The sequence below is a fragment of the Chaetomium tenue genome, assembly GCF_020726465.1.
Source record: "Chaetomium tenue strain MPI-SDFR-AT-0079 chromosome Unknown F5144scaffold_4, whole genome shotgun sequence".
Classification (NCBI taxonomy): Eukaryota; Fungi; Ascomycota; class Sordariomycetes; order Sordariales; family Chaetomiaceae; genus Chaetomium; species Chaetomium tenue.
The window spans coordinates 1,367,804-1,390,282 of NW_027117332.1; the positions used below are offsets into that span (position 1 = coordinate 1,367,804).

Here is a 22,479-nt window from a genome sequence, read left to right on the forward strand (position 1 = left end):
GTGAGACGAATGCACCGAGGAAGGATCAAAAATGGGTTTGAGCGGGGGAGAAAGAGCTGGTTTTGGCCGTCGAGAAGCTGCAGAAGAGGATGTGTTCTAAGAATGAATTAGGTGGCGTAGGGAACTTTGATGTGTGAGCAACGTGCCTAACACAAAAACGCCGGATGCAGGCCAAATAATGCAGCTTGGAGGTGAAGGCACATGCAACTTCTCATTGAAGCCCCCCAATCCTCCATGGGTCTGGAACATCCAGGTAAGCCGAGTGCGGGGGCGGGGCGGTCCGTGGGGTAGCCGTGCCTCAGCCTCTTTGTGGCTCAAAGCTCTCCTCGAGTAGCTCACTAAACCCAATTGCGGCTGGTTGAATCCAGGCAGGCTGCAATGACGCGCGAGCGCCAAGCCTTGCCAGCAGATTCCAAAAACCGTGCTCCTCGTTAACTCCATCGCATTATTAAGACATCATCGCCGAGATCCCGGCCTTTCCAGGCGTTTTCGGACCTACCATTGACCCCCCCAACCACCACCCCTAGGCTTTCTCCGTTTGCGCGGCTTAATTTGTATATTATTTTCTCAGTTATTTGAATGTTTTGGCGACGTTGACCGCACCCATAGACTCTCCTTTTTGCCGCGGCGTCCAGTACGCCGAGCTCAGATCGCGGGGACCAGAAATTCGCAAATCTTGACATCAAATCGTCTTGAAATTCTACCTTTCACTAATTCACCATGCTGCTCCGACAGAGCATCGTTCGGTTATCCGCCCCGAGAACCCCCGTTTGCTCGACATCATTACAAAGCCTGAGCGTGCGCTCCCTCCCGGCATCAATACGAAGGCGGCGAAATGCTGCGCCGTGGTTGCAGAGCTCCTCGAGGAGCTCCTGTCCCTCGTCTCTTTCAAATTTCTCGACGTATACCGCGTTAGGGAAAAAGAAGGAAGGGTTCTTCGACGGCGCCACCGAGCCTCTCTCCGAGGAGGAGAAGAAAGCGAACCTTGAGAAAGCCGAGGCAAAAGAAAAGGAGGCCGCAAAAGCCAAATCTTCAACATCCGATGCGCCATCCAACACCAACGGCAAGGGTGCCCCAGAGTCACCGGATGGTAAAGGTAGCGCTGCCGGTGGTGCTTCGTCTGGCTCGGGAGGAAATGATTCAGGGTCGAGTGGTAAACGGGGGCGGAAGAGTGAGAAGGCGCTCGCGAAGCCGGTCGTACCAGAGATCTACCCTCAAGTTCTAGCGATACCCATCGCCAAGAGGCCGCTATTCCCGGGGTTCTACAAAGCTATTACCATTAAAGACCCCAACGTCGCTGCGGCGATAACCGAGATGTTCAAGCGGGGACAACCCTATGTTGGCGCTTTCTTATTCAAGGACGAGAACGCCGATGACGACGTCATCCGCAACGCCGACGATGTCCATGACGTCGGCGTTTTTGCCCAGGTCACCAGCGCATTCCCCATGAACTCACAGGGTGACGAGGGCGGAGGTCTGACAGCGATCCTGTACCCCCACCGCAGAATCCGGCTATCTTCGTTGATCCCGCCGGGAGCTGCCGATGCTTCGAAGGCCGTTCCCGCCGCGGAACCCATCCCCGAATCTCCTGCCAAGCCGACAGAGGAGGCGGACCAGAAGGGAGACGTGGTGGCGAGCTTCGAGGAGAGCGCCGTCGAGCAGAAGCCCGAGACGCCCAAGAAGCTGCATGAAGTGACTTCTTTCCTGAAGAAGTACCCGGTCAGCATCGCCAATGTCGACAACCTCACCGAGGAACCCCACGACCCCAAAAGCCAAGTGGTCCGTGCCGTCACGAACGAGATCGTAAACGTTTTCAAGGAGGTTGCCAGCATGAACAGCTTGTTCAGGGATCAGATCTCTACATTTTCCATTAGCCAGTCTGCCGGCAACGTCATGTCGGAACCCGCCAAGCTCGCTGATTTTGCTGCCGCTGTCTCTGCGGGAGAGCCTGCCGAGCTGCAAGAAGTCTTGGAGAGCCTAAACGTCGAGGACAGGATGCACAAGGCGCTCTTGGTGCTTAAGAAGGAGCTCGCCAACGCTCAGCTTCAGTCAAAGATTACCAAGGACGTGGAGAGCAAGATTACGAAGCGTCAGCGTGAGTATTGGTTGATGGAGCAGATGAAGGGCATTCGACGGGAGCTCGGTATCGAGTCGGATGGCAAGGACAAGCTGGTCGAGAAGTTCAAAGAGAAGGCGGACAAGCTGGCGATGCCTGAAGCAGTGCGGAAGGTATTCGACGAAGAGCTCAACAAGCTAGCGCACCTTGAACCGGCCGCTTCAGAGTTCAACGTGACCCGGAACTACCTTGACTGGCTCACGCAGATTCCGTGGGGGTTGAAGAGCGCCGAGAACTTCGATATCCGGAACGCCATGACTGTTTTGGACGAGGACCACTACGGCCTCAAGGATGTCAAGGATCGCATCCTCGAGTTCATTGCGGTCGGGAAGCTGCGTGGAACCGTCGAGGGCAAGATTCTCTGCTTCGTTGGCCCTCCTGGTGTGGGCAAGACGAGCATTGGAAAATCGATTGCCCGCGCTCTCAACCGCGAGTACTACCGGTTCAGCGTTGGTGGTCTGACCGATGTGGCCGAAATTAAGGGGCACAGGAGGACGTATGTCGGTGCTCTGCCTGGCCGTGTCATCCAGGCGCTGAAGAAGTGCAAGACTGAGAACCCTTTAATCCTGATCGACGAGATTGACAAGATCGGGCGCGGGTACCAGGGAGATCCTTCTTCGGCCCTGCTCGAGCTTCTCGACCCTGAGCAGAACAGCTCTTTCCTCGACCACTACATGGACGTCCCTGTCGATCTCTCCAAGGTCCTCTTCGTCTGCACCGCCAACATGACTGATACCATTCCGCGACCGCTTCTTGACCGTATGGAGGTCATTAGGCTGTCTGGATATGTCTCGGACGAGAAGATGGCTATCGCTGAGAGGTACCTCGCGCCGCAGGCGCAGGAGCTTGCTGGCCTCAAGAAGGTTGATGTGCAGCTGGATAAGGCAGCGATTGAAGAGCTCATCAAGTCGTACTGCAGAGAAGCCGGTGTCCGGAACCTGAAGAAGCAGATCGAGAAGGTCTACCGGAAATCGGCACTAAAGATTGTCCAGGACCTGGGTGAAGAAGCGCTACCTGAAGCGGAGGCCCTTACAGACGAGGGCAAGGCGGCCCTCAAGGCATCGGAGAAGGAGGGCAAGGCTCAAGAGGCAGGCAAGGAAGCAACCGAAAGCGAGACTACTGAGAAGCCCAGGCTACCGCTCAAGGTCCCCGAGAGCGTGCATGTCACCATTGGCAAGGACAATCTCAAGGACTACGTGGGACCCCCTGTCTTCACCTCCGACAGGCTCTACGACGTCACCCCGCCAGGCGTCACGATGGGCCTGGCCTGGACACAGCTCGGTGGCGCCGCCATGTATGTCGAGGCGATTCTCCAAGCCGCCCTCAGACGGTCCAGCCGGCCGTCGCTCGAAATCACGGGCAACCTCAAGACGGTCATGAAAGAATCCTCGACCATCGCCTACTCGTTCGCCAAGTCATGGATGGCCAAGGAGTTCCCCGACAACCACTTCCTCGAGAAGGCCAAGATCCACGTGCACGTCCCCGAGGGCGCCGTGCAGAAGGACGGCCCGTCGGCGGGTGTCACCATGGCGACGTCGCTCCTCTCGCTGTCCCTCGACACCCCCGTCGACCCGGCCGTCGCCATGACGGGCGAGCTGACCCTAACCGGCAAGGTGCTCCGCATCGGCGGCCTGCGCGAGAAGACGGTGGCGGCGCGCCGCGCGGGCTGCAAGATGATCATCTTCCCGCAGGACAACATGTCTGACTGGCTGGAACTTCCGGAGGTATGCATCCCCTTCCCTTTTTTACCTTCCTCCTTTTCTTTTTTTTCGCCCCTTGCTTCTTTTACCCCACACCCACCTGCAAAGATTGATCTGATCGGCAACGGCGCGTGCTAACGGCAAATTTCTCTCTTTCCTGCAGAACATCAAGGAAGGCATTGAAGGCCGCCCGGCGAGCTGGTACTCGGAGGTGTTTGACCTGATCTTCCCCAACCTGGACCGGGAGCAGGCCAACAAGTGTAAGATTTGTGATAACAAGAACGAAGCCGACGAGAAGTCGGACGACGACAAGAGCGATTAGAGCGGTAACATCCATCCGTACGGGGAGAGAGGGGGAGGCAGGGGCGGAGAGAGGAGGAGAGAGACAGACAGAGAGACGAGTCCAGTCAGCCATGCAGATTGGCTTCACCCCCGCGCCAATGACGGCCGACTGTTTATTAGGCGAGCGGGTTTAGCTTGTGTGCGCGAATGGATGGGCGCGGGCCCATAGGGGGGGCTAGGGCAGGGTGCAGAATTGCATACCCACGCCCCACGGCGGCTCGTCGGATTGTAGGATCGATCGGAAGGGGCGGGGGAAAGGGGCAAAAGAGGCGTAGAGTGAGTGGATGAGGAGCCGAGGGGGAGGGGGTGGTGGTGCATTTACCTGGCGTTGAGCGGGGGGGGGAGTAGGGTGGTGCACACAAATGGCTGGCAAAGGTGATGAAATCTTGGACTGAAAGCATAGAACGGTGGCCGGCGTTGCCGTGCACATACACTACACACACATCCTCACTCCTTGTCAATGGAAGCTCCGTTGTACACTATACTTACCTATTGTACGTCCATACGCTTAGTCTTAGGGTCACGGAGTCCTGCTTGTGCTGGTCTTGCTGGCTCGGCGTGCTGCACAGTCCTCCAAATGGGGGCCAACACAAGCAGGAATACCACCCAGCCATGTCAAATGGCCAAGTGGGCAACGGTACCCGTGATGACGAGACTCTGCGGTGCGAGCCCCGGTGGTCTCGTCTTACGTTCCCTTGAGCACGCCCACTCGGGGGTTATCTACGGGATGCGGGCTTCGGGCATACGTGTGTATGTACGAAGTACGGATACACCAATGCACAAGTCCTTGAGCGTGGGGTTGGGGGTGGCATTGCAGGCTTCTGGAGGCATGCACGCCGAGATCCAGGTGCAGTCGAAGTCGAAAAAGTTGGTGCGGTGGGTTTGTTGTCAGTCAGCCCGACATCCGGGTCCGGTTCCGAAGCGATTCTCGAATAGGAGAAAATCCATGACATCGAAGACTTTTGCTCGAATCTCGTCTTCAATCTTGATCTGGCGTGCCTGCGGCCCTTGTTGAAGATATGCACATTCATACGTATGTTTGCAGCCAAGTCCGAGATGCATTGGACTCGGGCAGCTTGCTGCATGCAGCCTTGTTTCTTGACGTGCCGTGTGCAGTTCCGGTGTCGTCAAACAAAACAGTATTGGTCCTCGGTTGCTATGGTTGTACTTGGGCAGCAATGCTGTGGCCATCCCCCGGTCTACCTAAGCGCGGGGCTGCTTTGTCAAGGGGGGCGAATGGGTGGTGGTTGAGCCGCCGCAAACAGGGCTCGATGAAATGGGTGGATAGCCGTTGCGGATGCGGGCGTATTGATTTTGATGTGTGTGCCGTCCCGGAGCCATGGCAATGGGAGGGGGAAACTCGTTAGTCTGATTATTGAAAGAAGCCATCTCACGTTTGAAGGTACACACATGGTCGAAGAATACATAATAAGTCTGGAGGAGTGCCCCGCGGTCCCGGTGTCAGGTCGGGCGATGACAACCGTGTTGCTCAAATTCGGGTTGCCGTTGGGTGTTTGGCTAGATTTTGGTTCTTCATTGGCCCGGAGTCGTGGTCAGGCAGGAACCAACAAGGAACCCATCACTTCGGTCCCGGATGGTGGTGCGGCTCAGCTTCGCTCAACTCAAGGACCCCATCTGCCCGGGCTGGGCTTTAGCGAGCAGGGAGGTCGGTACTGCACCTATCTCGAGCATGTAATTTGTATGCATCCGTGTAGATATTTGAATATTTGAACTGTAATTTATGAACGAATCCTTGAGTAAGGATGGCTCTCCCCGGTTAAGAAGTGATGCGGGTTGAATGTAACTTTCTTCGGTTGTACTGTGTATGCTCTTGCTTGCCGTTCGGTCTGATGCTTCGGTTATCGTTCAGCCTCCAAGGCAGGATGAATTCCTCTCGCGTGCGTTGTCGAGACTCTTCCATGTTTGGACGAAGGGCCGGATGAGACCAGAGGCTGTGGAGCTGTGGAGGGACGAGGGGAGGAGCATCCATGGGCAGCGGTGTGCGGGTCTATCTTGCCAAAAGGAGCACAGAGTCCCACGTGCCCGCGAAAACCCCGGTCAACTGCCACCGTTTACGGCAAAGCTTGATCTTCTTGACCCCATCTTGCCATCTTGGTCTTCCCCCACAGCCCAAAAAGGAAGGGAGGGGTTTGGGGATCTGATAAACCGGCGGCAGGCACGGTCAATTCCACTCCTCAACAGACCACATCAGAAGTCTCACCGTGAAGTTCAAGGATTTTTCTGACCTGACATGACGCAAATCATCATGCAAAGAATTAAGTTCGAGAGACTTAACTAACAAGCAGATGGCCGGGCAGATTGATGTCCGTCACAGGGCTGGCGCTTGCATGGTAACGAACCCCTCTGCCCATCGACGCTGTTACACGTGTTGCACCCCACCAACACCCCTGTTTCCGCACTGCCCCACAGAGGTCACTAGCAGTCGCCCATCTGTCCCATCTGTTCCACCTCGATGCCCTCGACCGTCCCTTCTCCTGCTTCGTGCAGCATGCAGGAGAAGAGCACAAACAGGAGATGCCGCGGGGAGAACCAATCCTGGGTTACTGTAACAATAGTGCGGAGCCGAGCCAGCCAGAACCAACCGCAACAAGTAACGGTGCTGAGGCAACCATTTTCTCGTCTGACTTTTCTCGTGTGAGTCTGCGTGTGAGTGTGTGTGGTGGTGGTTCTCCCGGTGGTCGCCGCTTCCATCTGGAATCCCACTTCGCTTCAACCCGTTTCTCCCACTCGGGGTCATCACCGTCACACCCTGACACCCTCCATCACCTGCTCTTTGCAACGTCATCTTTCATCTTTTGCATCTCACGCACCACCATCTCATCCTCCTTTTTTCATCTAATGAAAAGTTCCCTTGCCCTGCTAGCCGAGCCTCAGCAGCCTGCCGTTCTCCGATGCCTCACTGCGGCCCCGGGTTCCAAGGCTCTGAACCTATAGCTGTACCTGCACCTTTAATGGCATTTCAACAACGCTAGTCCGCCGAATGAACACACTCGAAAACGAACCTGTTTTGCCAGCAAATTTCATCTCTCAACTCACCTCCTTGTGGTCAGCCTACCGTGCCCGGTGAGGCTCTCTGCATGGTTTGAGAAGGCTGATACGCCCGTCCCAACCCCCAGCCCCTCCAGCAGCGCATACATAACAGGGTTGTGCACATGGCTGCCCGCGCTTGATGGATGCGCGCGATCACTTTTGCCATATGCTCCTAGCCCTTTCATACCGCACCTCGCCTCCTCCGGTATCAATTTGGGTGTAGGGTGGGAAGGAGTTGGTCAAGTGAAGAGGGGAAAAGAGAACTGAGGACGCGGGACAAAAGGAAATACACCAGTGCCGCCACGGATCCCGCCACTACCTACCGAATTTACGTTATTTTCCGGTCTAACACACCGTTGACCCTTCTCGGCCCCGTCTTCTACCATTCGGCCGTCGAGCCCCGTATTGAACCGGGCCCGACACCCAGCAGCACCGTGCCTGGCCTGCCCCATGGCTCAACCTCATGCCGATCCCGCAGCGGAGCCAGCGGTCCCATTGACAACCGCCAACGGTCACGCGCAGCAAAGCCGATGGCGCAGGTTTTTTGGTCGGGACAAGGACAATGGAACCGATAGCATGCCGGACTCAGCCCTGAAAGGCGAGGAGGGCTTTGAGCAACCAGATGACTCCAAAACCGGCCTCATTCAACGTGTCTCCCGGAAAGTTGTCCCTGGCCTGCCCCGAACTCAAACGTTTAAAAGGCAGCGCTCTGAGGTGCGGAGCAGGTTAGAACCTGTCCACCCTACACCTGCCGAGCGGAGGACAGTCTCAATGGATAGGCGTGCGCGCGATTCCAACACCGCCTTCAACCACCCGGATCCACGAACCAGCGCCCCTGATTTTCTGCACCACTACCTGAGCAATCCGCCCTCGCCCTCCTTCCCCATGAGCCCACCGGAGGACTGGCCTGACCCGCCTGAGGGCCTCGATACCCTCGACGCCGATATGGACTCCGCCCATGATGACTTTCTCCATGACATCGAGACCCTCTCCAAGATGGATGTCCAGTCCTTGACCACCTCGCAGTACGACGCCCTAATCGAGAGCGAGCTAGAGCGCAAATGGATCCTCAATCTATCCATGTACTTCCGGGACAAGTCCAAGAGGGAGAAGTTCTTCGTCACCTTCCGTCAACACGAACACCATTGGCGACGCGTCACTGTCTCGCTCGACTATCGATATGCTCCCGAGAGCTCCCTCGAAGCTGAGCTTGCTGGCACCCAATACCAGCGGGACAAGAGCGCCAAGATATACGAGGCCATCCGCGATAGTCTCGCCGAGATTGACTTTTATAGCACCGTCACCAACCTGAAACTAGAAACAAAAGAAGGGAGATTGCATGTTCATGTCGTTGAGGATAACAATGTACGTTGTGCGTGGCTTCCGCTAATAGCCCCCCTACTAACACCCACCAAGGAAATCATCAGCTACCCTCCAGTCCGTATGATCGAACACATGAACTGCAGGAGAGTCAAGGAGCGCGAGATTCACTTTGACTCGCACCTTTCGGGATTCGTTTACAGGGTCCAAGTCCATGGCAGGCTGCTGATAAAGAAGGAAATCCCGGGCCCGGACACGGTCGACGAATTTCTCTACGAGATCAACGCGCTCCACCAGCTATGTCCCGCCAAAAATGTGATCGAGTTCTACGGGATTGTCGTGGACGACAGGGAAGAACACGTCACAGGCCTCCTCATCAGCTATGCCTCACGCGGCGCCCTAATCGATGTCATCTTTGACAACGACCATTCCCTACCCTGGCCCACACGAGAGAAATGGGCCCGCCAGATTGTCGGCGGCTTATCCGAGATTCATGAGGCCGGCTTTGTCCAAGGCGATTTTACTCTTTCCAACATTGTCATCGACGAGAACTACGATGCGAAAATTATCGACATCAACCGTCGGGGCTGCCCAATCGGATGGGAACCCCCGGAGGCAACGCCCTTGGTCGAGAGCAATCAACGAATTTCCATGTACATCGGCGTCAAGTCCGATCTCTACCAGCTCGGCATGGTTCTGTGGGCCCTGGCGACACAAGAGGATGACCCTGACGCCTATGACCGTCCTTTGAAACTCGACCCGGATATCCAGGTGCCGACGTGGTACAGGCGCATTGTTAGCACTTGCCTCAGCACTGAGCCCAGGGATCGCGTCCAGGCCATTCAGCTTTTGTCGTGGTTCCCCGAGCCGGAAGAGGAAAGTCAGTATGGCGGCATCACTGGGTCCGCCATGTCCATGAGCGGTGACGGCAATGCCCGGCATGACTACCTGTCGCCGTCTGGGCTACCCCGAATCAAGGCCGTCCACCCGCAGAGTGACTGGGCTTTTGTGGGCTGGAGTAACCACCCGGCCGACGAACCTTTTTACTATCCGAGCAGGGGCAGATCTCCGCCATCGCCGATGCCGAGCAACCAAGGAGACCATGACGCTGGGCGATTCGGACACCAAATGTACACTTGGTCGGACAGTTACAACCGTGCGCCCACCGTGCCGTCTGTCAGCGACGTCCTCGCCAGGGAAGCTCGGGTGAAATCGATGTCGGGCCCGCAAGGTAGCGAGGAGACGTTGGAGACGTATGCGGACGGGCCTTACCGCTTCCGGGGTGCCGCGACCGAGACAAGCAAGGATGATGAAGCCTCTGCGCAACGAGGACGCTCAATACAAAGGAAATACAATTCTGGGGAGCCGGAGCCGATGGCGTATGGCGGCCGGGGCTCGATTTTGTCGTCAACACAGAACCCATCGCCGCTACCCCGGAGTTTCGGAGAGGAGGGACATGCTGCGGAGGCCAAAGATGGGGCCCAGACCCAGGGGCACACAAAACCGGAATCACAGGCCGATAGTGGAAAGGACCTCACAGAGCGTTCCAGCACGCCGCGGGAGCATCGGGACTATTTTACCGGCAACAGGCAACGGTCCGTTTCTCGCGGGAGGAGCGGTAAAACTTCGATGGAGTCGGCATCACGGCAGAACGCTCAGCAGAAAACAACCATCACTACCGTCACCGAGCAGCCAACACACGGTCTTCCTCTCGTTACTAACGGTGGCAACTTTGACACCGCGCCCCGAACTGACGGGGACAGACACCCACACACCCACGAGAGTGAACAAAACGCAAACCCCCAGCCACCCATATCAGACTTGTCTCCAGCTCCGCACACTAAGCTTAAGCGGGCAAATGACGACCTGAAGGGTGTCGGTTCGGCTTTGGGCCCTATCAATATTGGCGGCCGCGACGCGAATCGACAGCACGAGATCAACATTGACGAGGATTTGAACTCGGAGCTTGAAAAGGGGCTCGAAGGAGTCCCGACTACCAACGACAGAAAATAACGACTGACGACGGGGAGCGTTGTTTGTCGTTGTATATACACGGTATTTTCTTTTAATGTCTCCACTTTCACGTTTATAATCGTATGCGGTGCTTTCGTTTTTCTCATTTATGGTGGCGGTTTATAACGAGGATGGGCGCAAGCGCAACGGACTAGGTGACTTGGTTCATTGGGTTTGGAGCGAGGGAGTAGGGCGGGCGGGCATGGGCGGCGGAAGGCACTCTGAATGATTTATGACTTTTGCGTTGCTATTTTACCATTTCTGTCGCCACCTATCACTGCATTTGGCTGGCTGGGTGGTGTTTTGTTATTCTTGTTACTATTGTTCCTTTCACTTAAATATTCTAATGTGTTCTGCAAAGGACGAGTGTGTTATGATTTACAAGACCTCCAAACTCCACGCTGCTGGGGTTCGTTCAAGGTCAATATATAATATGTTGCTCTGACCTTTCTTCCGTAGCCTACTTATTGGCCGTGTTGGTTGTTGCTTTCTGAACGTACCTATCTTGGCGAATCAAAGCCAAGAGCACGCATCTTCGACACCATCCCGATGGTGTTCATCTTGCCAAAGCTATGTATGGCCTTGCCTTTGCAATTCTTTGATACCCATGCTTCTTCGACAGGGTAAACACCACAGGGCTTAACTCAACACACTTATACTTTTGCTTGACGTAGCAGAAGCATAGAGAGAGCAGACGAGGCCCTCTGCCTGCCCGTTTTTGGTCGCTCAGTATAAAGTTTCGGGTGGCATTTATACTTGTTCCTGACCCCAGATTGGACCCTAGGACTGGCTATTCTACGACGTGGGGGGCTCCGTTGAGATCGAGTTCAACTTCATTCAGGAGCCACCGGAAGCTCACGTCAGGCTTACCATGCTTATCTGTATATGCATCGTACTGTGTAACTCAGCTCGGCTGTCCCCACTCGGCCAAGGATGGGGGTTTAGTTGTGACTGCAGTGAAAGACCGGCTGGCAGTGATAACTATGTGTGTCCTCTCGATGACACGGGGGTGTGTCTAGCTTTGGAGCTTAGCTACGAGCAAAAGCTGGCCGCCGGTAGAGGAGTCCGGCCGCGGAAGACCACCGTGATAGCAACCTCACCGGTGAAGTGGGTTTTTGCCGGGGCGGTGTGGAGTTCCCGCTCCCGAACCCGAACTCCGGGGTGGCGGTGGAGACAGAGTATTCGCAAAGTGACCGCCTTATTAATGCGAGCTGAAGTATGTGCATATCTGTACGTAACTCGATGCGGGGAGCATGGAGTGAAAACTCAGAGTAAGCCTTGAATCGTTGACTAGTTGGGGCATTATTTCTCCACAAAAGCCTAGTCCCCTAGCTACTCTGACTGCCAGGTAGCTATCAACATCGGCAACTAAAGGTAGTGCTGTCACGGAGCGGTGGAAGTGGACACAAGATCGCGGAGAGTCAGCCCCACCTCACAGGGCTGAGGAAATGCCGCATTCCAGCTCTTCAGCCCTCCACGGCCGCGGATAATCCTGTGGCGGCCCAGGTTGTGAGTGTGGCGTACACCTGCTCGCGTGCCAAACGCAGGAACGAGAAGATCCTTGTGAGTGGCGTGAGGAATCTTGATGAGACGGGATGAACATGTGCGCCATCTTTCCTCAGCTGCCAACAACCGGAAAATTGCATGTGATTCCCTCAACTGCTCAGAATCTGGAGAAACCTTGCAGTCAACGACCACCAACACCGTCAATTGCCACCCATTCCAGGCCGAGATGGGGAGGAGGTGTGGGTTTCTGGTTTTTACCAGAAGCTTGGGGATGCGGTCAAGTGGGGCCCGGTTCGACCGGTTCTCGCATCCCCTGATGCAAGTGGCCAATCAACGGCCTGAGAGCTTCGCAAAGGCATGCCGAGAGGTCCAACGCCTCCCCAACACTTTCCTCAACAATTTCGGCCGGGACAACGGCTGCCCTCCAAAACCTGGCTCTTTTGGGCAGGGAGAGGCGTTTGCACTGCGATGGCGTGTCGCACGGGCTTGACAGGCCTCCTCTCGGCCGAGGCCGAACAGTTGATCTGGCCATGCAGTGCGAAACAGTTTTCGACCCGACCTGCCGAGCCGATTCTCTATTGGCGACGTCTCTTCGAGATGCCCCCAACGGATGTAGTGGATGAAGGAGCAAGAGTGGCAAACCGCCTTTTCTGGGACGAGAAAGTAGAGATGACTGAGCCAAGAGGAGTTTCACGTTTCCATTTCGACTATTGACTGTCCAATTGGAATGCCCGCTTTTTGTTGTTGAACACTGGGTTTCGCTTTCCCATGTTCGCCATGGTGCCATGCGTGCCATGCAAGCACACACACAGGGGAGCTACGTTCCTTGACACTTGGACCTTCCTCCTCAACCACCCGCAGCTCCCTGCTTTAACCCACCCTTGCTCTTTTGCATTCCATATAATAATAACTTCCCGCCTTGTCACACCCTTCCCTTTCTACCTTGGTCGACCAAGAACCTGTCCCCCTCTACCACGCTCTTCACATCCATCAACTTATTGTTGATTGAGTGTGAGCATCCCGGGTCGACGTTGTTCCCGGATCGACGACACCTCAACGAGCACCCGACTCGGTGTTGATCGGCTTCGCCGTACTCGTTCGCGATGGCGTCGTCCACGTCCAAGGTGCCCGTGGCGCAAGCCGAGACCTTCCCGGACGGCACTACCGATCACGTCCCTCTGCGGAAGAAGACTTATGATCTCCGCAAGCCTCGTACGTTCCGGCCTATGGCCTATGTGTGCGCGGGTTTCGAAATACTGACAATCACCGATATAGACATCACTGACCAGCCGATAACATGGGCCAACTGGTACCAACATGTCAACTGGCTCAACACCTACTTCATCGTCGTTGTGCCCATGATTGGCCTGATTTCCTCGTACTGGGTTTCCCTGCAGCTCAAGACGGCCATCTTTGCTGTCGCCTATTACTTCTTCGCTGGCCTCGGAATTAGTGAGTTGGACCAATTGAGCGAGAGCATAGGGATAACGCGGACTGACTAACACACCTTCCAGCTGCCGGCTACCATCGTCTGTGGGCTCACTCGAGCTACAAGGCCTCCCTTCCTCTCAAGATCTTCCTCGCCGCTGGTGGCGCTGCCGCTGTTGAGGGTAGCGCGCGTTGGTGGTCCAGCCTCCACCGCTCCCACCACCGCTACACCGATACCGAGAAGGACCCGTACTCCGTCCGCAAGGGCCTCCTCTACAGCCACATTGGATGGATGGTCATGAAGCAGAACCCCCGCCGCATCGGCCGCACTGACATCACCGACCTGAATGACGACCCCGTCGTTGTTTGGCAGCACCGCAACTACCTCAAGTCGGTCCTCACCATGGCCATAATCGTGCCCATTCTTGTCTGCGGCCTCGGCTGGGGCGACTTCTGGGGCGGCTTCGTGTACGGCGGTATCCTGAGAATGTGAGTGCCACGACTACCTAAAGACAACTTGGACCCCCATGTACTAATACATTCCAGCTTCTTCATCCAGCAGGCCACCTTCTGCGTCAACAGCTTGGCCCACTGGCTCGGTGACCAGCCCTTCGATGACCGCAACTCACCGAGGGACCACGTCATCACCGCTCTCGTTACCCTTGGCGAAGGCTACCACAACTTCCACCACGAGTTCCCCAGCGACTTCCGTAACGCGATCGAGTGGTGGCAATACGACCCTACCAAGTGGTTCATCTGGACCATGAAGCAGCTCGGCCTCGCCTACAACCTGAAGACCTTCCCCCAGAACGAGATCGAGAAGGGCCGTGTCCAGCAGCAGCAGAAGAAGCTCGACCAGAAGCGTTCCACCCTCGACTGGGGTATCCCTCTCGAGAGCCTGCCCGTTGTCAGCTGGGATGATTTCGTCGAGGAGTCGAAGAACGGCAAGGCCTGGATTGCCATCGCTGGTGTCATTCACGACGTCGGCAAGTTCATCGCTGATCACCCCGGTGGCAAGGCGCTTATTTCGTCCGCCATTGGCAAGGACGCAACTGCCGTCTTCAACGGTGGTGTCTACAGCCACTCCAACGCCGCCCACAACCTGCTCTCCACCATGAGAGTCGGTGTTCTGAGGGGTGGCTGCGAGGTGGAAATCTGGAAGCGCGCCCAATCCGAGAACAAGGATGTCAATGCCGTCACCGACTCGTCCGGCCAGCGCATCGTTCGCGCCGGCGACCAAATCACCCGTATTGGCCGCCCCATCACCACTGCCGACACCGCGTAAGTGGGGGCGGTTAGCACACTCAAAGAGGAAATATGTAACAGCTTGGGCCCTTTTGATATCGCCCAGCCGCGAGAGGTGGCTGGTCGAGGGTGTCCCTTTTTCTCGACTTTAGACAGCTGTTGTGGCACGCGTCATTTTTAAAAGTACTCGTCTGCTTTTGGGTCTTTTCCGGCGTTACGAGTCAATGGGTAATGGGACCGGAGTTTTTTGTCAATCACGGCGTGGCATGGGGCATTGGCATGGTTTATAGGCATTAACGAAACTTTGAATGTGAAAGACAAAAAAGATGACATCCACAATAGGTACTTGCCCTGGGTTCTTCAAGTTTCAGTGACTCGATTGTTCGTGCCGTGACCTCTGAAACATGCGAGCGGCTCCTCCAACCAAGGGTGACGTTGGAGCAGACAGACGGACAAATTTGGGTCTGTAGTTTCAATTGAACCGTCAGCTATTTATTTCAACCATCTCCAATATGGTCGGCAAGTCTCTATGGATGGGTGCTCCCGGCTTGAGTCTCTCAATCCACTGAAGCAAGCACAGTCAGGGAATACTTGACTCAGCAGCCCGAACCTTGAATCCGCCAACGGTCCTCGCGGCTTGTGACTTCTCCTCGCTGTCTCTTACTTGAGATATGTACTTGGTAAGCCGTTCCCGACAGCTCACCAAGGCGGACTTGGGCTTAGTTCGTATGCATCCAGCGAGGTGCTGCTGTTTCCCATGACGGCCTCGGGCACAGTGTGTCTTTTCTGTCATTGGTTATAGGCATTGTTTATTTGGTATGTAGTGAGTTGAGTTGAGTCTGGAAACGGGTGGGCAGGTTAGATGAAGGAACGTTTATTGAAGAGGCATTGTCATGCTCTTATGGGCAGCATGTTGATTGACTTGAGGGAAGCACCGGCTAGAGGTTTGTTTGTTGCTGTTGGCCTGCGATATCACCCCGAAGTGGCCCTGATATCTACCAAATCCCGAATGTGAGAAAGCAGAGAAGAGAACATGGAAAAGGAGAAAAAAAAGAAAAGCTGGCGCTATGTCGCTGATGATGTCTAATCAATGCTGTGTCTGCCTGTAAAACTAAAAACTCAGTGATACCATCCCAGTTCCAGGCTTTAACCGCGCCAGCCAGACTCTATGATGACCCGAGAAACAACGAAAAGGAAAAAAAAAGAATATGTGTGCATGTCGACGAGATGGAGTAGAGATCTGGAAACCGCTAGAAACCGCCTGCCCGATGCACATCCGCTTTAAAACCGCGCGATGACCCTGTCCACCCCTTAGCTTGATCCCTTCGCCATGCCATGTATGTAGACCCTGTGGATGAATTGCCCCCCGGCTCCCCCGCAATGAACGAACGACCAGAAAATGCACGTGTAAAAACCGGAGATGCCGCTAGATAGTACCCGTAGTGAATCCCTTGCCCGACTGTCTGTTGTGAAATGCGGAAACGATAATAATGGTCCGATGGAAGATGCAGCTGATCGTGACGCCGTAGCTAGTGCTGCCTGTCCATGCTGGCGAAACCCTAGAAGCTTTGCGAGCGATATCCTTGCCCTGCGTTGTTATTTGATGGTCTCGGAACGAACTCCAAGAGGACCAATATGAAGACTTTGAGGAATCTGTAGCTGCATCCGCGATGGTAGCCAAGGGAATAGCTAGCTACTTATTTAAAGAGGCTGCGCAGGTCCATCAAGCGTTGCCTTGCAGCCTCGGTGCGGTCGGTAATCCTGTCATTAGGATCACGGTCCATACTGAGGCTGGCCAGCTTCTTTTTCTTGTCCTGCAGTTGGAGCATCTTTTCCTCGAAGCTATCCTTCATGATGAAACGGACGGTGCGAACAGCGCGGGTTTGACCTAATCGATGGACGCGATCCACAGCCTGTGCCTCGGCAGCCGGGTTGAACTGCGGTTCCATGACGTAAACGCTGTTGCCGGCCGTCAGGTTGAGCCCCAGTCCGCCGGCCATGATGCTGACTAGTATGACCTGAACGGAGTGATCATCGCGGAATGCATCCATCGCGGCGTTTCGGGCCGTGCGGGACATTTTCCCGTCTAGTCGTGTGTAAGTGATACCGGCGTTATCTAGAGCGATCTGGATGAGATCAAGGTGCGTAGTCCAGCCGGAGAAGACGACCGACTTGAACGGAGGCTCGTCGGGGCACAGGGCACTCTGTTCCTTGTTGGCGAGCAGTTCCTCGACCAGGACACGAGTCTTGGTGTGTGGCCCACCGTAGCGATCACCTGGAATGATCTTGCCCGTGCCGCCTTTGTTCTTCGCTATGCGGGACTCGTGTTCCATGTCAGCGCGCTTGCGCCGCAGCTCAACGCAGCCTGACTTGACGAGACGGGCGCACACGTCGCAGCCGTTTTGCTCATCTCGTAGTAGGTTTATGCAGGGCGGGCAGTACGTGTGAAAGCATCGTGCCATGTACCCAAGGATGTCGTCCTGGCGATCGGACTCAGGGTCATCCACTTCAATAGCCCCCAGCTTCGTGTTGCACCTGGAGCAATTGTCGCTATTGCCCTCCTGCATCAAATATAGCATCTCGTATGCCTTCTTCTCCTGCAGCACGGGCCGCTGGTCATCATCATCATCGCTGTCGAGGTCAATGGGTGTATCGGCGGTCATGCCCTGAAGGTCAGCGAGGTCCTCATCGTTGAGGAGCTCTTTGCCATGAGCACATATCAAGCGGAGCTGTAGAATCGACCGCAGGATGTGTATCATGGTCTTGCCACCCACGATGCGTTCTTGACCAATGCCTTGGCCGGTCAAGGCCCGGACACGGTCCTGAGCCGTCTTTGCGAACCAGTCGTACACCTGCCGCTCCTCGGGGCTGAAGTCCAACCTCATGACCTCATCCGTACGATCGGGAAGGTGGATCTTGTCTTTGAGCCTCCGCAGCGTGATCGTGTCAATGAGAACGCGGAGCTTTGGCACAATCTCCGGATCTGCGGCCTTGAAGGGCTGGATGATGAACTGTAGAAACTTGCTCTTCTCATCAAAGGGCTTCAACCGCAAAAATGCGAGTAGCGCGGCCAGGTCCTCCAATTTGTTCTGGACTGGAGTTCCGGTGACGGCCCACCGGCGGTTTGCTTGCAGGCGGCAAATTGACTTGAACGCCAAAGTATTTTGTTCTCGGATGGTATGGGCTTCATCCAGGACGATGCGGAACCAACCGATCTCCTCGAGAGGAAATGCCCCCCGCTTCCGCTTGTTACGGAAGTTGAGTTCGCTAACGACAGAACCGTAGGTGGTGATGACCAGGTCAAACTGCGCCAATTGCGCAACGTCCTTGATGCGGTTGGGCCCGTGGTAGATGTGGTAAGAGATTGTCCCCGGCTTGATGTGTTGCTTGATCTGCTCTTCCCAATTGGTAACGGTGCTAAGGGGGCACACGAGCAAAGTCGCCTTTGCATTCTGCCGCAGTGGTGTCAGATCAAGAGCCGGCATCTCGAACCGATGTTGGAAAGGGTGTTGCGATCTCCGCTCGGGAGCTTTCGGTTGGACCGGAGCAAGCTGTGACCAACGATCTGCAGCATCGAGGGTCTTGGTAAGCAGCGACAACACGCTGAGAGTCTTGCCCAATCCCATCATATCGGCCAGGATGCCACCCAAAGTCGACGGGGGCTGCTCTCGTTGGGTCTGGTTGGTGACGACATTGTAATAGGCCACGGTGCCGAATCGGTCTTTCTTGCGCTGCCAGGTGGACGTGATTAGGGCCTTCCCGGAATCCGGCAGCTGCTCGGACTCTCGAGCCGTCATGAAGAAGAGGGCTTGCCGCTGATGCTTGAGTAGAGCTGTCAGAACCCGTGCGTCGGGCTCTGCCTCAGGTAATTCCTCGGATTTGGGAAGGGAATCAAAGACACCCAGCACCTCGGAGCGAATCTCCTCGACCGTGCGCACCACGGGCGGCAGGCGGTACTGTTGACTGCTGCTCCCGTTGTTCGGACGGGAGGTTGTTGGGAGCCTGTTCTCAGTTGCCATGGGATTGAAAACCCTGACTCCGCTCTCGACCCGCGGCGGGCTCACAAGGTTGAGCTTCCTGGCGTGCATGTGGTTACCGACCTGGTTGGCAAATTTCCGAGGTCCGTAGACCATAAGCTCGAACTTGCAACTAAGGGAGGTCGACCCGCCAATCTGCTCACCGGGGAGCTTTCGCCTCGAGGGAATGCGACAGTCTGTACGTATTCGCAGCGCCGAGTCCAACAGTGGGGCTAGGCACTCTGCGGTCTTGACATCGACCACGCCAAAGATGTGGCGTGTGTGGTCGTAGACGGAGATGATATTTGTCTGGTCTTCTGACTTTCTCTTAAGCACAACCTTGACCTGCGGCCAATAGCCATCACCGTTAATGGAGACCATGCCCGGTTTTGGTGCTGGGACCCTGTGACAGTTAATTGAGGCGCCTTCCACCATCCCGTAACAGACCTCTTCATCTTTAACAGGATCTTTGGGTGTCTGGACTAGCGAAACCGGTTCCGAGTCACCCTCGGTCAGATCGATTGTCTCGGATGGTTTCCGTGTGGGTTTGGGTTGGTTGGCATCTCCAGACTGCTGCTGCTTAAGGTGCTGGGTGAGGATGCTGGTCCCTGCCCCAGAGAAACTAGAAAATGAAGCGTTGTGTGCCGGAAGCAGGGGTGTAGGGTCATTCTCGTTCGTCGTCTTTCTACGCTTCGGTTGAGGAACAGCGGTGCGATCTTGCACATTATGCAGACGCTCGATTCTGTGACTGAAACCGTTCTGGTAAAATGGCATGCCTGATGGGTGGCGCTGCGCACCATGCTGTTCCATGGCGGCCCCAGATGCCGTGATGGGGATGCCGGCGAAATCGACAGCCAGTTGTTCGCCGGGGCTGGTGAACTGGAAAGACATCTCTGGCTGTACAGATTGAGCTGAGTGAGTCGAGGAACCGGGCACGGCACCAGCCGACTGCGGCCTGGCCGGCGGGGAGGTCCCAGCCTTGCCCGGGTTCAATAGCGTAGCGGGACTCCACATGATGCCCTCTCTTTGCCTTCTATAAGGCTTGTCGTGAACGATGCTGTGACTGGAGTTCAGATTAGTTAAGGTCGCATTTCTCTGCGTTATTCCTGAATGAGTTTCGATGATGGAGAGGTTGGGTGAAGGTGGGGGTTTTGATGAGGTCGCAGTTCGGGCGGTGAGAGGTGAGGTTAAGTACCTGGGACGACTGGGAGGGCTCACCGAGGTGTGGTTGCTGGCGAGCGACCAACGCCTTTTTCCACGGCGTGGCGCTTCTCAGGCCAGAAATACCAGCAGTTGCATCAAAAGCCCCGGCAGAAGCATCACAAGCAGTGAAAGCTTCTGTCGATGGAAAACGAAGAGCTGAGGCGAAGGTATTTTGAGTGGGATGTATTCCCCTCGTTGTTAGGTAAGGTACTGGGTCTCTCTCGCAAGCGATTGTTAGCGAGTGGAGGAGAGTCAGTTGATTTGAGTTGGAGGGGCAGCGATAGCGGGAGAAGCAGGTGCTAGGAAAAACGGTCGGCCCCGGATTTTGGATTGGCGAGTTGGGCTAAAAGGCAAGAAATAAATTACACGTGGAACTCCCGGCAAAGTTTATAACGCAGGAAGGTACGCAAATGAATTTGAATAGGAGTAGCCCGGGACATGAGAGGAAATAGGTGGTAGGCTTGATGCTGTTGCTGTTGCCCTCACTTTTTGGATGCCAGAGGCTTTATCGCAATCGCCTGGCTACGATAGGCCCGCGTGACCCAGCACAGGCTGCAGTGGGAAAGGAGCACGTGCCATACCAGACACTGTACCTTGGCAGTTGTGGTCTCTTTTCACTTGGCAGGTTACGGTTTTCAGAAATACCATGCTGCCTTTGCAGGCAACTCGACCTTTTCAGTGTTGGTGTTGCGTAACTACCAGGTAGCACCGGTCCTCGATTTGAACCCTTGACAGCCAACGCTCCAACGGATGCAGACGAAAAACCCTGCGTGTTTCAACGCAGGTGTGCGTCAGGGCGGCAAATACCTGCAAGATGATGATTCCTGGCATGCCTGGCCCGACTCGCCGAGAGCTTAACCTTTCTCAGTACGCCATCTACCAATCTGATGTGCAGCTCGTACGTAAGGCAGATACGTACATCAAACTGTGTATTCCATCCCCGCATCCATGACATAGACTAGTAGAGTAATACCACAACTCTAAAGACCAACAAAAGTCCGGGATGGATAACTGTAGCATAGCGTACATACCATCCCCGCCTCGAACCCCCATGTTAACGCGCATAAAAAAAATGACAAATGCCAAAATCCAAACTCCAAGCGGATGAAAGCAAAACAGCCTCGGTGATTACCCCCGGCTCCTTCTTCCGCCGCCAAAAAAGACAGGCTTCCAAGGACGACGCTTTCCGGAGCCAAGGGAAAAACCGGAACCTTCCCAGCCATTTGCGGTGTAAACCTCAGCCTCATGACTCCCCTGCTGACCTCCCCAACCCCACTCTCCCGCCCTTCGCCCCACCATAGCATACCGCCCCCCACTCCACCACTACCTCATCGCTTCACCTCCTCTGACACTCTGGGCCCGCCGTGCCCCCTCAACTGCCGACGACACAGGCCCCACCCCCACTCTCACCACCACTCTCACCACCGCTCTCACCGCCACCACCACCACCGGCCCGAGGAACACCAACACCACCCACCACCAACCCTTCCACCCCCCCAACGCTAACCCCGAACCCGACCCGGTGCTCCCGAGCCCGACTCCTCGTCCGCCTCCTCCTCCTCCTCCCACTCCTCACACCCCCATTCCCACCATCATCACTACTACCACCCCTCCTCTCACCACCACCACCACCCCCCACCACCAATCTCCCCTTCCCCGGCGACCTCGAGCGCGAGGGACTCAGACTGCGCCGTCGCCGCCGCCGCGTCCGCGTCCGTTCCCGCTCGATGTGCACGACGCGCAGGAAGCGCTTCGTCGTCCCGGCGGCGGTTGGGGTTGAAGTTTGAGTTGGAGTCCGGGTCGGGGTCGGGGTTGATGAGGTGTTGGCGGCGGGGAGGGGGAGGACGGGAATGGAGGTGGAGGTGGAGCGGTGGCGGACGCGGCCGCGGAAGGTGGAGGAGTCGATTGGGCTGGGGCGGCGGTAGAGGGTTCGCGATGGTGGTGTTTTTGTTGTTGTGGTTGTTGTTGCTGGTGGTGGTGGTTGTTTGGTGGTGGGGATGGGGTCGTCGGGGAAACGGCGGCGTTTGCGGCCGCGTGGGACTTCGGGTTCGCGAATTGCTGTTGTTGTTGTTGTTGTTGTTGTTGTTGTGTCTGGTGATGGGGACGAGTAGAAGGTGTTGGTTGGGGTCGAGGTCGGAGGTGTTGCTCTGCTAGATCGAGTTGAGATGCGAATACCCTCCCCCGGGATGGTTGGGCGGGTTGGGGGGTGGGTTGCCATGGATGGTTGGACGGTGAGTATCGGCCGCTAAGCGTGTGGTGAGGCTGCAAGTGGTGTCATGTGTGCCCCGTGGAGGTTCGTGAACTCTAGCTTATCGAAGAGCCTGGGGTTGACGGTATGTTGAGCAGAGTCGACTGCGTTCGTCATTGAATATTGGTTTATAAGCAACGATGAAACAGACATCCACTCGGGCGACAGTCGGGGCTCGCCGCGTCATACGACATGGAACAACGCCTTACCTTGCGCGTGATACTTCATGACTCGAGGACCAAGACTATAACGATATCTAACCGTACAACCAGGAGCGCTACCTTTGGTTGG

General features: G+C 55.8%; 5 protein-coding genes across 5 annotated transcripts; 3 read left to right on the forward strand and 2 right to left on the reverse strand.

The window, feature by feature from the left end:
* The first annotated feature begins 394 nt into the window (after positions 1-394).
* F5144DRAFT_571920 (Lon protease C-terminal proteolytic domain-containing protein) lies at positions 395-4,461 on the forward strand. Its single transcript, XM_066788856.1, has 2 exons — positions 395-3,840; positions 3,980-4,461. The coding sequence occupies exons 1-2, from the start codon at positions 721-723 to the stop codon at positions 4,136-4,138; spliced, it is 3,279 nt and encodes a 1,092-aa protein (XP_066642821.1). The 5' UTR covers positions 395-720; the 3' UTR covers positions 4,139-4,461.
* A 3,519-nt stretch (positions 4,462-7,980) lies between these two features.
* Positions 7,981-10,542, forward strand: F5144DRAFT_592642 (uncharacterized protein; the record flags this gene model as incomplete). Its single annotated transcript, XM_066790383.1, has 2 exons — positions 7,981-8,574; positions 8,626-10,542. The coding sequence occupies 2 exons, from the start codon at positions 7,981-7,983 to the stop codon at positions 10,540-10,542; spliced, it is 2,511 nt and encodes an 836-aa protein (XP_066642822.1).
* A 2,609-nt stretch (positions 10,543-13,151) lies between these two features.
* On the forward strand, positions 13,152-14,761 carry F5144DRAFT_490293 (uncharacterized protein; the record flags this gene model as incomplete). Its single annotated transcript, XM_066785788.1, has 4 exons — positions 13,152-13,260; positions 13,324-13,500; positions 13,563-13,965; positions 14,023-14,761. 4 exons carry the CDS (start codon positions 13,152-13,154, stop codon positions 14,759-14,761), a joined length of 1,428 nt encoding a protein of 475 aa, XP_066642823.1.
* Positions 14,762-16,207: 1,446 nt separating this feature from the next.
* F5144DRAFT_229174 (SNF2 family N-terminal domain-containing protein) lies at positions 16,208-20,139 on the reverse strand. The gene is made up of 2 exons (XM_066783199.1): positions 19,956-20,139; positions 16,208-19,832 (listed from the first exon to the last, which is right to left on the reverse strand). The coding sequence occupies exon 2, from the start codon at positions 19,749-19,751 to the stop codon at positions 16,419-16,421; it is 3,333 nt and encodes a 1,110-aa protein (XP_066642824.1). The 5' UTR covers positions 19,752-19,832; positions 19,956-20,139; the 3' UTR covers positions 16,208-16,418.
* Positions 20,140-20,974: 835 nt separating this feature from the next.
* F5144DRAFT_228676 (uncharacterized protein) lies at positions 20,975-22,285 on the reverse strand. Its single transcript, XM_066783197.1, has one exon. The coding sequence runs from the start codon at positions 22,156-22,158 to the stop codon at positions 21,313-21,315; it is 846 nt and encodes a 281-aa protein (XP_066642825.1). The 5' UTR covers positions 22,159-22,285; the 3' UTR covers positions 20,975-21,312.
* Positions 22,286-22,479: the final 194 nt, after the last annotated feature.

What these genes read in the sequence shown, in the direction of transcription:
- F5144DRAFT_571920 (XM_066788856.1), top strand. Translation starts at nt 721, where the DNA reads ATGCTGCTCCGACAGAGCATCGTTCGGTTATCCGCCCCGAGAACCCCC. An exon ending in ACTGGCTGGAACTTCCGGAG is followed by an intron (nt 3,841 to 3,979) that starts GTATGCATCCCC and finishes TCTTTCCTGCAG; the next exon opens with AACATCAAGGAAGGCATTGA.
- F5144DRAFT_229174 (XM_066783199.1), bottom strand. Translation starts at nt 19,751, where the DNA reads ATGTGGAGTCCCGCTACGCTATTGAACCCGGGCAAGGCTGGGACCTCC.
- F5144DRAFT_228676 (XM_066783197.1), bottom strand. Translation starts at nt 22,158, where the DNA reads ATGGCAACCCACCCCCCAACCCGCCCAACCATCCCGGGGGAGGGTATT.